This window comes from Protopterus annectens, chromosome 7.part1 (genome assembly GCF_019279795.1).
Source record: "Protopterus annectens isolate FY-2018-M chromosome 7.part1, PAN1.0, whole genome shotgun sequence".
Lineage (NCBI taxonomy): Eukaryota > Metazoa > Chordata > Ceratodontiformes > Protopteridae > Protopterus > Protopterus annectens.
The window spans coordinates 340,263,972-340,279,533 of record NC_056740.1 but is presented as its reverse complement, the minus strand read 5'-3'; the positions used below and the strand labels follow the sequence as shown (position 1 = coordinate 340,279,533).

Genomic DNA, 15,562 nt, shown 5'->3' with positions numbered 1-15,562 from the left:
ACACACACACACACACACACACACACACACACACACACACACACACACACACACACACACTGCAATGCAGTCTTCCCAAGTCCTCTGCACACACTGTGGCTGTGCAATTGCATTTAGAATTCACAAATCATGTACTTTTAAGGCTGAACACCACTTGATCTCTTTTAATATACAATTAGTGAGCTACAAAAGTAACAAGCAGTGTGGAGACAGACACTCTTATACAGCTGGAGTTCCATTGTTTGTTTTTCTACTTACTAACTACCAGATGCAATCTAATTATGTTTTAACTGTAGAATGAGATAATCCATGATCCCTTCTAATTAGTGTGGTTTAGTAATTAGGAAGTGATTTTAGCATTTTAAATACTCAGCACAACACGGATGGAAATGGTTTCCCTTTTCTAAAAGTAATAAACTAATTTCTTTCCAGATCGTGTAGAAGCAGTCAGATTTTCAGTCTGGCTTTACATTATGCAAATCTTTTAAAAAAGAATAAACTCCATACAAAAAGTTACTTTGTCCTTATCTGGTCTCGCCATTTACAGGACTGCAAGGAGTTCACCCCCACCCCACCCCACCCCTATCCACAAAGTTTATATATATATATATATATATATATATATATATATATATATATATATATATATATATTTTTTTTTTTTTTAGGAGATAATCTTTTTGGGACAGTGTGGCTGCCTTGTTTTGATTACCCATTTTAGCTATTCTAATAAAACATGTTTCCAAACAACACTCTACGTTACTAACACAAAATTACACATTTTTGTTTACCATTAGCATTAATAACTGTTGTAAATGTGGTCTGTTTTTTTTTTTCTTCATTTTTAAATTGGCTTACTGAAATGCTACAGTTTGTTTCCACTGTGATCCTAATTTAATGGCAAACTGTATTAGACCCGGAAGCTGTACTATAGCTAGTGGGTAGCCTAGTGCTGCCTCTTTGCCCACAAACAAAGGGAAGAGAGACAGTTAATTGACAACCTACTTTCGCTAGAAACAGAAAAAGGATAATATTAATAAAAACTATTACTAAAAACTATTATATATTATAATTTTCATGTCTAAGTATCTTAATTAGTGTATATGAGTTATATTCCATTTCCAGGTATTTTTTTTTTAAATCCTGTTGTAACAAGTCTATCCACTCTGAGAACTTCTACAGCACTAATTTAATAAGGCAGAGGGAAAATATTCTAAAACTAGCTTATTTGTTTTAGGTTTAGGATGTTTAGCTGAAAGCAAAAACTACATATCCAGACTACACTATCATCTGACTGATGATGGATGGAGCTAAATACCTGAACTGCCTTTTTTGTGTACAAAGGGGGCATGCAGGGAGCTCCATTCCCTGCATCACTCTTAGCATAACTCCAAAGCTTGGCTGAGTAGAGCCTCTGTCAAATGTTTACCATCAGGCAATATTATGTGGACTGTCAGTGGTTTAACAGCACAGTTGCCTTGGATGACACACAATTTGAAAAGTATGAAGGCTGTCCCTACACCTGGTGCTTGCAGTCAGGTACCAATGCTGTAGTGAATGACAGAGGTGTTACATTCCTGAAAGGCTGCCCATTATATGACACTATCAGATTAAAGTCTGATCTGCCTGAGTTGGTTACAGTTTAGTCGGATGATAAAGATTCCTCAGCATTACCAAAAGCAATATGGGCTTTTTAAACTCTTCAGAGGTGTTATTTGCAAAACTCATATACATTATTTAAAAAGTTAAATATACATAAGGCAATCATATCACTTAAGCGTAAAGAGATTTCCACAGTCTCATGGTCAAATTTCCTCATCTGTAGAAATATCCATTTGGGCCTGGTCTGAAACTATTCCACCCACACTTGCAAAACTGTCACAACCCACAAAAATAAATAAATTAAATAAATTGTTGCCCTGTAGGGTCCAGTTGAACATGTGAATCCTGTTTCCTCTTAACTGTGTATGTACTAGACCAAGGTAAAATGGCAAGAAAGCTAAGTACAGCAAAAAACCCTCAAATATGAAACCACATCTGAATAAATGAAACTCTTGAATAAGTACACCAAATAGAGAATATCCACAGCAGCAGTTTACACACATAACAACCGTGGTACTAAAATGAGGAGCAATGTCCACTAGTGTACTACAGGGGAATACCAAAACGATTATCCCTGTGGTCTCTGAACAGCACTGTCACTTTAAAAGATATGGGTATTGGCATTCCCTGTAGCAGTACTCTGTACCAGGAACAGAAAACAAAGAGCTAATTTCCCAGTTAAAGTAAATGATGCCAATTAAAAAAAAACGTATATGATACCGAAAAAGTTTATTTTATATAACAAATAAAAGCAATAATATTACCATTCTTTCAAATGAAACCACTGAAGATTTCTATGTGTTTGTACATATCTTGCAAAACTCTTTAATTATATACACTATAAATGACAACATTTACTCTAACATTTTGAAAGGTAGAAGACAATATGACAGGACATTAAATACACATCAGGACCACAATTTTCATTTTTTTTAAATAAAATTAGGGCTCACTAAGTTAGTTTAAGATATGTACTGTCATACATTACAGTAAGTTTCACTTGCATTATTAATGTGCTAGTCACATAAAAAAGACTTTACTAAAACATTTATGAGGCATATTAAAGATAGGGTCTGTACAAAAGTGCATAAGACTACAAAGAGTACATGTCTACACAGTTTTATTTCCTTTGGACAACACAAAGTCAGATACTAAGCATCAGCTGACACCTTTACTAAAAATATCCAAGGGGTTTTGACTTCCTTACCCTCCATGTCGGGTAAATCATACGCCAGGCCTTAGCATCTCAGAGTACATCATATTTAATCATTGCTGAAATCACTCATATGGCAGCTGAATTCAGTTACTCTCATCTAAGAGGTTTTCATAGCTGATGCTTACAACATACACTTGCTAATTCTAAAGTATTATTTTAGATCATTGAAGTTTGATCTGCCCCATGTATGTCCAAAGTTTTGTTAATTTCACTGAGCAGTCTGTTCTTGCAAGTTTGTGAATGCATTCTTCACTATCAGAAATTGCGATTCACGATGAGACCGTTTAAGTTTTGCACGGCGGTTTTGAAACCAGATCTGAAATGATAAGAAAGTGATGCATAAAATCATGTATTGGCAAAATGCTGCTTAGTTATAGCATTTTAAATTAATAATGAAAAGAACCAATAAAATAAAGCAACAATGGTGTGTATGCCCCACCTTCTTGAAATAACACTTCTATAGCTGAGGCGTATATAGACGAATGTTTGATGGTTATAATATGACAAAATTGTGTAGTAAAATTAGTAATCATAACATTGGTTTCAATGTTTGTCTCATAATATGATTTCACTGTGATATCTATTCAAAGGAGGGCCAACTGTAAGTGGTGTTGTTTCGAGTAAAATGTTAACTGGGATCTAGTTATCTGAAGGATCTGTTTGATCTTTTTTATTCTGATTCTTCCTTCTTTTCAGTAGATCATTTTGTTTATGCTTATTTAAAACTGTCCTGCCATGTAGAAGCAGAGATTATCAACTGCCAGGTTGCAGAAACATTTTGAAATTTCATCTATTTTCTTTTCCAATAGGTATCTAATCTGTGAATTACTGGTCATGCCTCCTACTCTGTGTGCACACATATTCCTATATGCTATGCTGTACTAATATATTCTAAAATACAAAGTTAAAGGTACATATTATTATACGCTATGCTGTACTAATATATTCTAAAATACAAAGTTAAAGGTACATATTCTTATACGCTATGCTGTACTAATATATTCTAAAATACAAAGTTAAAGGTACATATTATTATACACTATGCTGTACTAATATATTCTAAAATACAAAGTTAAAGGTACATATTATTATACACTATGCTGTACTAATATATTCTAAAATACAAAAGTTAAATGTACATATTCTTATACACTATGCTGTACTAATATATTCTAAAATACAAAGTTAAAGGTACATATTATTATACACTATGCTGTACTAATATATTCTAAAATACAAAGTTAAGGGTACATATTATTATACGCTATGCTGTGCTAATATATTCTAAAATACAAAGTTAAAGGTACATATTCCTGTATGCTATGCTGTACTAATATATTCTAAAATACAAAGTTAAAGGTACATATTCCTATACGCTATGCTGTACTAATATATTCTAAAATACAAAGTTAAAGGTACATATTATTATACACTATGCTGTACTAATATATTCTAAAATACAAAGTTAAAGGTACATATTCCTATACGCTATGCTGTACTAATATATTCTAAAATACAAAGTTAAAGGTACATATTATTATACACTATGCTGTACTAATATATTCTAAAATACAAAGTTAAAGGTACATATTCCTATACGCTATGCTGTACTAATATATTCTAAAATACAAAGTTAAAGGTACATATTATTATACACTATGCTGTACTAATATATTCTAAAATACAAAGTTAAGGGTACATATTATTATACGCTATGCTGTACTAATATATTCTAAAATACAAAGTTAAAGGTACATATTATTATACACTATGCTGTACTAATATATTCTAAAATACAAAGTTAAAGGTACATATTATTATACACTATGCTGTACTAATATATTCTAAAATACAAAGTTAAAGGTACATATTATTATACACTATGCTGTACTAATATATTCTAAAATACAAAGTTAAAGGTACATATTATTATACACTATGCTGTACTAATATATTCTAAAATACAAAGTTAAAGGTACATATTCCTATACGCTATGCTGTACTAATATATTCTAAAATACAAAGTTAAAGGTACATATTCCTATACGCTATGCTGTACTAATATATTCTAAAATACAAAGTTAAAGGTACATATTATTATACACTATGCTGTACTAATATATTCTAAAATACAAAGTTAAAGGTACATATTATTATACGCTATGCTGTACTAATATATTCTAAAATACAAAGTTAAAGGTACATATTCCTATACGCTATGCTGTACTAATATATTCTAAAATACAAAGTTAAAGGTACATATTATTATACACTATGCTGTACTAATATATTCTAAAATACAAAGTTAAAGGTACATATTCCTATACGCTATGCTGTACTAATATATTCTAAAATACAAAGTTAAAGGTACAGATTCCTATACGCTATGCTGTACTAATATATTCTAAAATACAAAGTTAAAGGTACATATTATTATACGCTATGCTGTACTAATATATTCTAAAATACAAAGTTAAAGGTACATATTATTATACGCTATGCTGTACTAATATATTCTAAAATACAAAGTTAAAGGTACATATTCCTATACGCTATGCTGTACTAATATATTCTAAAATACAAAGTTAAAGGTACATATTATTATACACTATGCTGTACTAATATATTCTAAAATACAAAGTTAAAGGTACATATTCCTATATGCTATGCTGTACTAATATATTCTAAAATACAAAGTTAAAGGTACATATTCTTATACGCTATGCTGTACTAATATATTCTAAAATACAAAGTTAAAGGTACATATTATTATACACTATGCTGTACTAATATATTCTAAAATACAAAGTTAAGGGTACATATTATTATACGCTATGCTGTACTAATATATTCTAAAATACAAAGTTAAAGGTACATATTATTATACACTATGCTGTACTAATATATTCTAAAATACAAAGTTAAGGGTACATATTATTATACTATGCTGTACTAATATATTCTAAAATACAAAGTTAAAGGTACATATTATTATACACTATGCTGTACTAATATATTCTAAAATACAAAGTTAAAGGTACATATTATTATACACTATGCTGTACTAATATATTCTAAAATACAAAGTTAAAGGTACATATTCCTATACGCTATGCTGTACTAATATATTCTAAAATACAAAGTTAAAGGTACATATTATTATACACTATGCTGTACTAATATATTCTAAAATACAAAGTTAAAGGTACATATTCCTATACGCTATGCTGTACTAATATATTCTAAAATACAAAGTTAAAGGTACATATTATTATACACTATGCTGTGCTAATATATTCTAAAATACAAAGTTAAAGGTACATATTCCTGTATGCTATGCTGTATTAATATATTCTAAAATACAAAGTTAAAGGTACATATTATTATACACTATGCTGTACTAATATATTCTAAAATACAAAGTTAAAGGTACATATTCCTATACGCTATGCTGTACTAATATATTCTAAAATACAAAGTTAAAGGTACATATTATTATACACTATGCTGTACTAATATATTCTAAAATACAAAGTTAAAGGTACATATTCCTATACGCTATGCTGTACTAATATATTCTAAAATACAAAGTTAAAGGTACATATTATTATACACTATGCTGTACTAATATATTCTAAAATACAAAGTTAAAGGTACATATTCCTATACGCTATGCTGTACTAATATATTCTAAAATACAAAGTTAAAGGTACATATTATTATACACTATGCTGTACTAATATATTCTAAAATACAAAGTTAAAGGTACATATTCCTATACGCTATGCTGTACTAATATATTCTAAAATACAAAGTTAAAGGTACATATTATTATACACTATGCTGTACTAATATATTCTAAAATACAAAGTTAAAGGTACATATTCCTATACGCTATGCTGTACTAATATATTCTAAAATACAAAGTTAAAGGTACATATTCCTATACGCTATGCTGTACTAATATATTCTAAAATACAAAGTTAAAGGTACATATTATTATACGCTATGCTGTACTAATATATTCTAAAATACAAAGTTAAAGGTACATATTCCTGTATGCTATGCTGTACTAATATATTCTAAAATACAAAGTTAAAGGTACATATTATTATACACTATGCTGTACTAATATATTCTAAAATACAAAGTTAAAGGTACATATTATTATACACTATGCTGTACTAATATATTCTAAAATACAAAGTTAAAGGTACATATTATTATACACTATGCTGTACTAATATATTCTAAAATACAAAGTTAAAGGTACATATTCCTATACGCTATGCTGTACTAATATATTCTAAAATACAAAGTTAAAGGTACATATTATTATACACTATGCTGTACTAATATATTCTAAAATACAAAAGTTAAATGTACATATTCTTATACACTATGCTGTACTAATATATTCTAAAATACAAAGTTAAGGGTACATATTATTATACACTATGCTGTACTAATATATTCTAAAATACAAAGTTAAAGGTACATATTATTATACACTATGCTGTACTAATATATTCTAAAATACAAAGTTAAAGGTACATATTATTATACACTATGCTGTACTAATATATTCTAAAATACAAAAGTTAAATGTACATATTCTTATACACTATGCTGTACTAATATATTCTAAAATACAAAGTTAAGGGTACATATTATTATACGCTATGCTGTACTAATATATTCTAAAATACAAAGTTAAAGGTACATATTATTATACACTATGCTGTACTAATATATTCTAAAATACAAAGTTAAAGGTACATATTATTATACACTATGCTGTACTAATATATTCTAAAATACAAAGTTAAAGGTACATATTCCTATACGCTATGCTGTACTAATATATTCTAAAATACAAAGTTAAAGGTACATATTATTATACACTATGCTGTACTAATATATTCTAAAATACAAAGTTAAAGGTACATATTCCTATACGCTATGCTGTACTAATATATTCTAAAATACAAAGTTAAAGGTACATATTATTATACACTATGCTGTACTAATATATTCTAAAATACAAAGTTAAAGGTACATATTATTATACACTATGCTGTACTAATATATTCTAAAATACAAAGTTAAAGGTACATATTCCTATACGCTATGCTGTACTAATATATTCTAAAATACAAAGTTAAAGGTACATATTATTATACACTATGCTGTACTAATATATTCTAAAATACAAAGTTAAAGGTACATATTCCTATACGCTATGCTGTACTAATATATTCTAAAATACAAAGTTAAAGGTACATATTATTATACACTATGCTGTACTAATATATTCTAAAATACAAAGTTAAAGGTACATATTATTATACACTATGCTGTACTAATATATTCTAAAATACAAAGTTAAAGGTACATATTCCTATACGCTATGCTGTACTAATATATTCTAAAATACAAAGTTAAAGGTACATATTATTATACACTATGCTGTACTAATATATTCTAAAATACAAAGTTAAAGGTACATATTCCTATACGCTATGCTGTACTAATATATTCTAAAATACAAAGTTAAAGGTACATATTATTATACACTATGCTGTACTAATATATTCTAAAATACAAAGTTAAAGGTACATATTCCTATACGCTATGCTGTACTAATATATTCTAAAATACAAAGTTAAAGGTACATATTATTATACACTATGCTGTACTAATATATTCTAAAATACAAAGTTAAAGGTACATATTATTATACACTATGCTGTACTAATATATTCTAAAATACAAAGTTAAAGGTACATATTATTATACACTATGCTGTACTAATATATTCTAAAATACAAAGTTAAAGGTACATATTCCTATACGCTATGCTGTACTAATATATTCTAAAATACAAAGTTAAAGGTACATATTCCTATACGCTATGCTGTACTAATATATTCTAAAATACAAAGTTAAAGGTACATATTATTATACACTATGCTGTACTAATATATTCTAAAATACAAAGTTAAAGGTACATATTATTATACTATGCTGTACTAATATATTCTAAAATACAAAGTTAAAGGTACATATTATTATACACTATGCTGTACTAATATATTCTAAAATACAAAGTTAAAGGTACATATTATTATACACTATGCTGTACTAATATATTCTAAAATACAAAGTTAAAGGTACATATTATTATACACTATGCTGTACTAATATATTCTAAAATACAAAGTTAAAGGTACATATTATTATACACTATGCTGTACTAATATATTCTAAAATACAAAGTTAAAGGTACATATTATACGCTATGCTGTACTAATATATTCTAAAATACAAAGTTAAGGGTACATATTATTATACACTATGCTGTACTAATATATTCTAAAATACAAAGTTAAAGGTACATATTATTATACACTATGCTGTACTAATATATTCTAAAATACAAAGTTAAAGGTACATATTATTATACGCTATGCTGTACTAATATATTCTAAAATACAAAGTTAAAGGTACATATTATTATACACTATGCTGTACTAATATATTCTAAAATACAAAGTTAAGGGTACATATTATTATACGCTATGCTGTACTAATATATTCTAAAATACAAAGTTAAAGGTACATATTCCTATACGCTATGCTGTACTAATATATTCTAAAATACAAAGTTAAAGGTACATATTATTATACACTATGCTGTACTAATATATTCTAAAATACAAAGTTAAAGGTACATATTATTATATGCTATGCTGTACTAATATATTCTAAAATACAAAGTTAAAGGTACATATTATTATACACTATGCTGTACTAATATATTCTAAAATACAAAGTTAAAGGTACATATTCCTATACGCTATGCTGTACTAATATATTCTAAAATACAAAGTTAAAGGTATTATACACTATGCTGTACTAATATATTCTAAAATACAAAGTTAAGGGTACATATTATTATACGCTATGCTGCACTAATATATTCTAAATACAAAGTTAAAATTGGTGAAGAACACAGATAGGAACATGCACCATACACAGAAGAATGGACATACATTTGAAAACATTTTATTAATGATTTCATTTTCATTTAAATTTTTAAATCATAGTTACAGACACCTTCCAAGTATAAACATGACACACCCATGCATGTATATGCATATATAGTATGAGAATGAATTGTGCACATTAATGTCTGTATTTTAATCTCATATTTCTAAGCATGTATAATCCACTGTAGCCTAGAAGCCACTGTTTATAGTAACTTTCACAAGAGATTTCTTGATTGTATCTGTAGCAGAATATAGACAGGGAGTAGGAAGAAATAGAAGCAGACAATGATATTTTCATTTATGGTTATGGCATCGTTTAAAGTTTAAATAGGCTGTATTACTAAAATCATTTTAAAAATGCTACAGTAGTAAAATCATTTAAAAAAGTGAAAATTCTCTTCAATGCTATAGACCAAACTAAGTTTCCATCCACCACACAATTTACAGTTCTGTACACTTTTCAGTAGCACTTCCATAACTGGCCCAGTTAATTTGAATACTGAATATTCTAAATTTATAAGCATTCTAACTGTAATAGCAGGATCACACAATAAGCAAAACTTAATGCACAGAGTTTACAGTATGACTACATTTGTTAAAACTTCTTTCCATAAATACTTATCCTTCAGAAACTGAGTTTCACTGTTTTTAACTGGCAGCATTACTTGCCAGCTGTCTATGCTGGGAGGTTGGCATAATGGCTAGTGTGTTTACCTCACAGACACAAGATACAGGGTTTGACTCTCACTGAATATTTACTTATGTGTAAATTAAAAAAAACATTGACAAAATACTGCACATTTATCCCCCTTGCACCCATAGTATGCAGTAATGTGCCTGGCACCTTGAAAGGTGACACATAGACTATAACATTTTACAGTAATGTATATCAGCAGCTGGCATCTGGGATATGAATTATCTGTGAAGGTTGTGCATCCTGACAGCTTCTGTCTCTTTGTGTCTTTGTTGGAAGTGAGGGACAGAGGTTGATAATAATACTATTTAAATTCCATTTAATACCTGCTCAGGTAGCATGACAGCTGGAATAAATGGGAACTTTCCAATGCCAGCAACTAATACAAGTTTTCTGTCATACCACCTTTCTTATGCCATAAAGTTATGAACTGCTGGGAAAATACAAAACGTTACGCAGAAGAAATGTACAGGCTGCCACCTGTATTTACAACTGAAAATAAATTAAAAACCTAAAAGACTAGCAGAATTAAATTCAAGCAATTGAGAAAATGTCACCCAGAATATAAATATTTAAAGGAAATAGCCATTGTTTAGATAAGAAATATAAGCAATCAGCAAAAATAATCAGTTTTGTACTCAGGACATCATACTGTTGCACCCACCCGGTATCATCTAAAAATTCACATTGCTACAAATTTTGCCAGCAATAAAATGAACATACACTTCATTTTCAGATGCTGCCTCCCTGCAGTTCATAAAGGTCATTTTATAGGAGCATTTCTTTCTCTTAAGCATTTTGTTTACATGTCTATATTGCTGTCATTACTGTGTACGCTCTTGTCTCTAGAAACAAAATGGACACATCTAAGTATTTATTTATTGCTTTTATTTATGGGAAAGTCCAGCTGGGTGCAAAAAACCCTTCTCAGTAGAGGCCTGGGGAGAAAATTTCCAAACATGCATGTAAAACATTAATGTCTGGCTACATTCCTTTTTAGATGTACTGCAGCCTACCTAAGGAAGGGCTCATGACGTTACATGATTAGAGAGCAGGTAACTGATTATCTGCCCTAACACTATCAAATGGAAACATTTTTAAGACTAGTATTATTCCTCACCTACAGAATGCACCTGTCTCTGAATCAGTTTTCTGCAAAACATACGTAGGCCCCATTCAAAACTGAATGGATACAAATATATAAAAGTTAGGTGACACCAGTGTATGGTGGTGTGTTCATTGGAGGTACATCTCCTGAGCTGACACATTCTTTTTAGACATATGCTACAGGGAAACACATTCATAAGAGTTCAACACTGTCTGACACTGATTAATCCAGTGGAGATGAGGGTCTATAGAAAGAAAACAATATTAGGAACACTACACAAACCTTTCAAGTTTAGTAACTGTATTGTTCCTTCAAGTGACATACCCACAGTATTACTAAAGTACCTGAATTCGGTCTTCATCCAAATCCAGTTTCTGAGCTAGGTCTTCCCTTACATCAATCCCTGGGTAAGAATTTACTTGAAATACATTCTCCAGCATTTCAATCTGAAAATAAACAATCATATTACCTTCAAGAAGATGAAAAGCAAATAACTTCACAAGTCTATACAGCTGAGTAAAACATGCCTTATTAGTACAGTACTTGGCTTAATGCCATTAACACTGATATGGGAATAAACAAATTGGTCAGTTCAGTTAATTTTCTAAACATAAGACTTGTATGTTATAGTACCTGATTTCTTGTAAAAGCAGTCCTTGGGCGTCTGCCTCTGTACCAGCTTAGTTCTCTTTTGTATGATGGTTTATCAGTCTCTGAATATCTCTCACATGATGAAATCCTTTCTGTCATTGATTGAGATATATTGTGAAGCAACGGGATTTCGTAAGACAGAATTGGAAATTTTGGACACAGGCTGCCATCCTGACCTAAAAAAGATGGACAGGAAAATGTTCATTTAAGCAGAACACCTGTAAAAATGTTACAAAGTAAGTATATAATGAGCTGAATGCTAGAAAAAGAAAAAGTTATAATTCCTTTCTTTAAGTTGTTGCTGAGTGAGGTGGGGATGGTGATAGTGACAGGAAAAGGCTGATGCTCAGAAATCTTTGATTTCATATAAATATATAAAAGTAAAAGCCAGAATCTGATGAGCATGATATGAAAAATAACTTGCAGCACAGTTTGAAGTGCTAACATATACATCACATATTTAGAAATAAATAAATACATAAATGCATAAATAAATAAATAAAATGGAAACTGGCTAGACTTAAAATGACCCACAAGGGTAGCTAGCCCAATACTTACCTATGAACATATGAAATACAATTCACAGAATCAAAAATGTTCATTTGAGTGTTTATTTATAAATGTTATTTCTAGCAGCAGTAAAAAAAACTATAATTTGGTTCTGCTATTTATTTAGTCTTTGCATATGTCATTCTATACAACTCTTTTCTGACAGTCTCAAATGCTCATTGTCAAAAAGTGTAAGTATTGGAGCAATTCATACTTTCATTTTAATTGAATTGTGGAAGACACCTTCTTTTGTTTCACTGTTTGCAGACTATGCCGGTGAATATAGTTAGTTTGTATGGAGGTGGTATGTGTGTGATATATTATGTCATATCAGATTACTGAGTGTTCAGAAAGTCAAACGTCGTATGGTTATGACCCTATAGTCGACTTTCCAAGAACTCAAGGTGGTTGCACTGAGATCACGGTACAGTGGGGATCAGGGAATTTGCCATTTCCCCACTGTAGTGCGACCTCAAAAGTTGTATATAATTTTCAGGTGGTGTTGGGCTTCAAGGGGGCTTGACCCCCTGCAAAAATATAGATTGTGTTGTTTTTGCACTGTTCGAGTTTTCGGAAAGCCTATGGTTTTGACCATAAGCAACACTGCATAATCTGACATAAATCTATTCACCCGCACACACTTATTATGAGAACAAACTTACATATGATGTTTGTTTTCAGATGTTACAGTCATGTGCTGTCCTTCATAAATGTTATGACCATCTTCTTAATTTTAAAATAAGTAAAACTATTTTTGATAATAAATAAATTAATTAAATAAATAAATAAAGGATGAAGCGGCACATTCGCTCCTGTTCACTTTCTCCAGATCATTTGCTACATTTTCTATACTGAGACTTATAAAGTTTGCAGCATCTTAACTTTAAAATCATTAAATTGATTATTGACAAAAATAGGGTGGTGGGAATGACATATTCCACGCTCGATCCTGTTCATTTTCTACAGTTCACTTTTTTTTGCTTCTTTGAATGTAAGCATCAACCATGTTCATTCCTTTCATCTTGTGACCATTAAGAATTCTAGCACTGACTTTTAAAATTCATAGCAGAGTCTGGAAGAACAGTTTGTCATTATTTCATAATAAAAGATTTGCATATATCAGACCCTATATAAGTAATGATAGAGGATCTCTGCATAGGTTTAGTTTATTTCTTTAATAAGGTATGTACCCATAAACAGATCTGATTTGTGAAGAAAATCGGTAAATTTAGGAAGAGCCTGTCTAAATTTGAGGCCAAAAATCATAACACTTTGCAGATGTCAGCAGCGATTGCTAGGTAAGTCCGCCCATGTTTTGACTGCAAAGTTGCACCGATGTGCGCACTTTCGCACAGGCTTAGCAAGCAATTCATTTCGCCCGACCCCTGTGGGCAGTGGAAAGAGGTTGTTGTACAGTATTTTTATTAGTATAGATTGTGGTAGCTGAAATGCAACCTTGTCCATATTGAAATGCACCGTAATTACCCGTCCGCATAGTTACGATGCACATCTGTTTGAGGCGCTTTATTAGAAATTATTTTCAGTTAAACAGAAACGCACTTTACAGGCATAGTAAAGCTTGTGTACTGTTATTAGACAAGGAATTTATGATTCAGAACCAAAATGCATTAATGTTTACAAACATGATGACCCCCTACTCATTTGTTCCGATATATTTTAACCCAATACTAACCGTTTTATTGCCAAAGGTAAACAATCATTAGGATTTTCTGGAATCCTGATCCTATAAGCAGATATGGAGCCCTCAAAGAATAGGCAAAGAGCATGGTGAGCAGTGAAGACGGGTGTGCAACCAGCTTAACACTTATCATGAAATGATGTTTTAATTCACAAAATCGTCAGACCACTCAGTAAATCGTATTTTATCAGATATTAATGCATGACAATAACTGAGTTACAGAAAGAGAAAGTTAATAGCACGTACCTAAGCTGTAGTACAAGCCAGTCCAGGGCCTGTGGAGTTTTACTGCTGGACTGAGTTCCTGCTTCCTATCTAGTCCTAAAATTCTTTCAATGGAGAAGGAGCAGCGCGGAAACCTTTTGTCCCGGACTTTGGCTACCTCGGCTACATACAGAGTCATGGCTCAGGGTTATGCCAGGGGTGCTGCCCTTGTGTAATGCCGCCATCGGCTGACTGGGGCTCTTTTATAAGCCCCTGCTCCCTGCTACCTGTACTTAAACTCTGATCCAGAGCCCGTCTAAGTGGATTCCAAAGAGAGTAGGATTTACCGCCTCAGTAATTAAAATCCGGTAGCTGGAAAGTTTTACCATCTCAATGAGGACCCCCCAGCAATAGCATCAGGCAGTGGGAGGTAATTGTTTATTTGTTTGACGATAATTAGCAACTAATAGGAGCACGGGGGCCACCAAGTCAGACAAAAAATGTTATCTCTTCCAACCAGAACAACTACTTAACTTTCCTCAGAATTGTCCCTATGGAAATGAAATGCTCATCTTTTATTTAGAAGCGTTAAGGTATAAAATTATTTTCTAAATTTTAATGCACCGGTGAAGAATGTAGTACACTAGGGCACCATTCATTTAATAGGCCTTAATCTCATTTAGGTGAAATGTTTTCAATAAATGTATGCAATAATCTTTTAATACTATTAGGGTAATCCTTATGAAATAGCTCCCTTTTTCATATGCATATGGTAATGATAAATGCT

General features: G+C 30.7%; 1 protein-coding gene across 1 annotated transcript; it reads right to left on the bottom strand.

The window, feature by feature from the left end:
• Window positions 1-2,372: 2,372 nt before the first annotated feature.
• HESX1 (HESX homeobox 1) lies at window positions 2,373-15,165 on the bottom strand. The gene is made up of 4 exons (XM_044078459.1): window positions 14,818-15,165; window positions 12,306-12,499; window positions 12,017-12,118; window positions 2,373-3,134 (listed from the first exon to the last, which is right to left on the bottom strand). The coding sequence occupies exons 1-4, from the start codon at window positions 14,972-14,974 to the stop codon at window positions 3,027-3,029; spliced, it is 561 nt and encodes a 186-aa protein (XP_043934394.1). The 5' UTR covers window positions 14,975-15,165; the 3' UTR covers window positions 2,373-3,026.
• Between the last annotated feature and the right edge of the window lie 397 nt (window positions 15,166-15,562).

Coding starts and splice junctions, on each gene's coding strand:
- HESX1 (XM_044078459.1), bottom strand. CDS start 14,974: ATGACTCTGTATGTAGCCGAGGTAGCCAAAGTCCGGGACAAAAGGTTT. Junction 12,119..12,305: donor CTGCTTTTACAAGAAATCAG/GTACTATAACAT, acceptor GTTTATTTTCAG/ATTGAAATGCTGGAGAATGT. Junction 3,135..12,016: donor TGGATGAAGACCGAATTCAG/GTACTTTAGTAA, acceptor TTATCATTTCAG/ATCTGGTTTCAAAACCGCCG.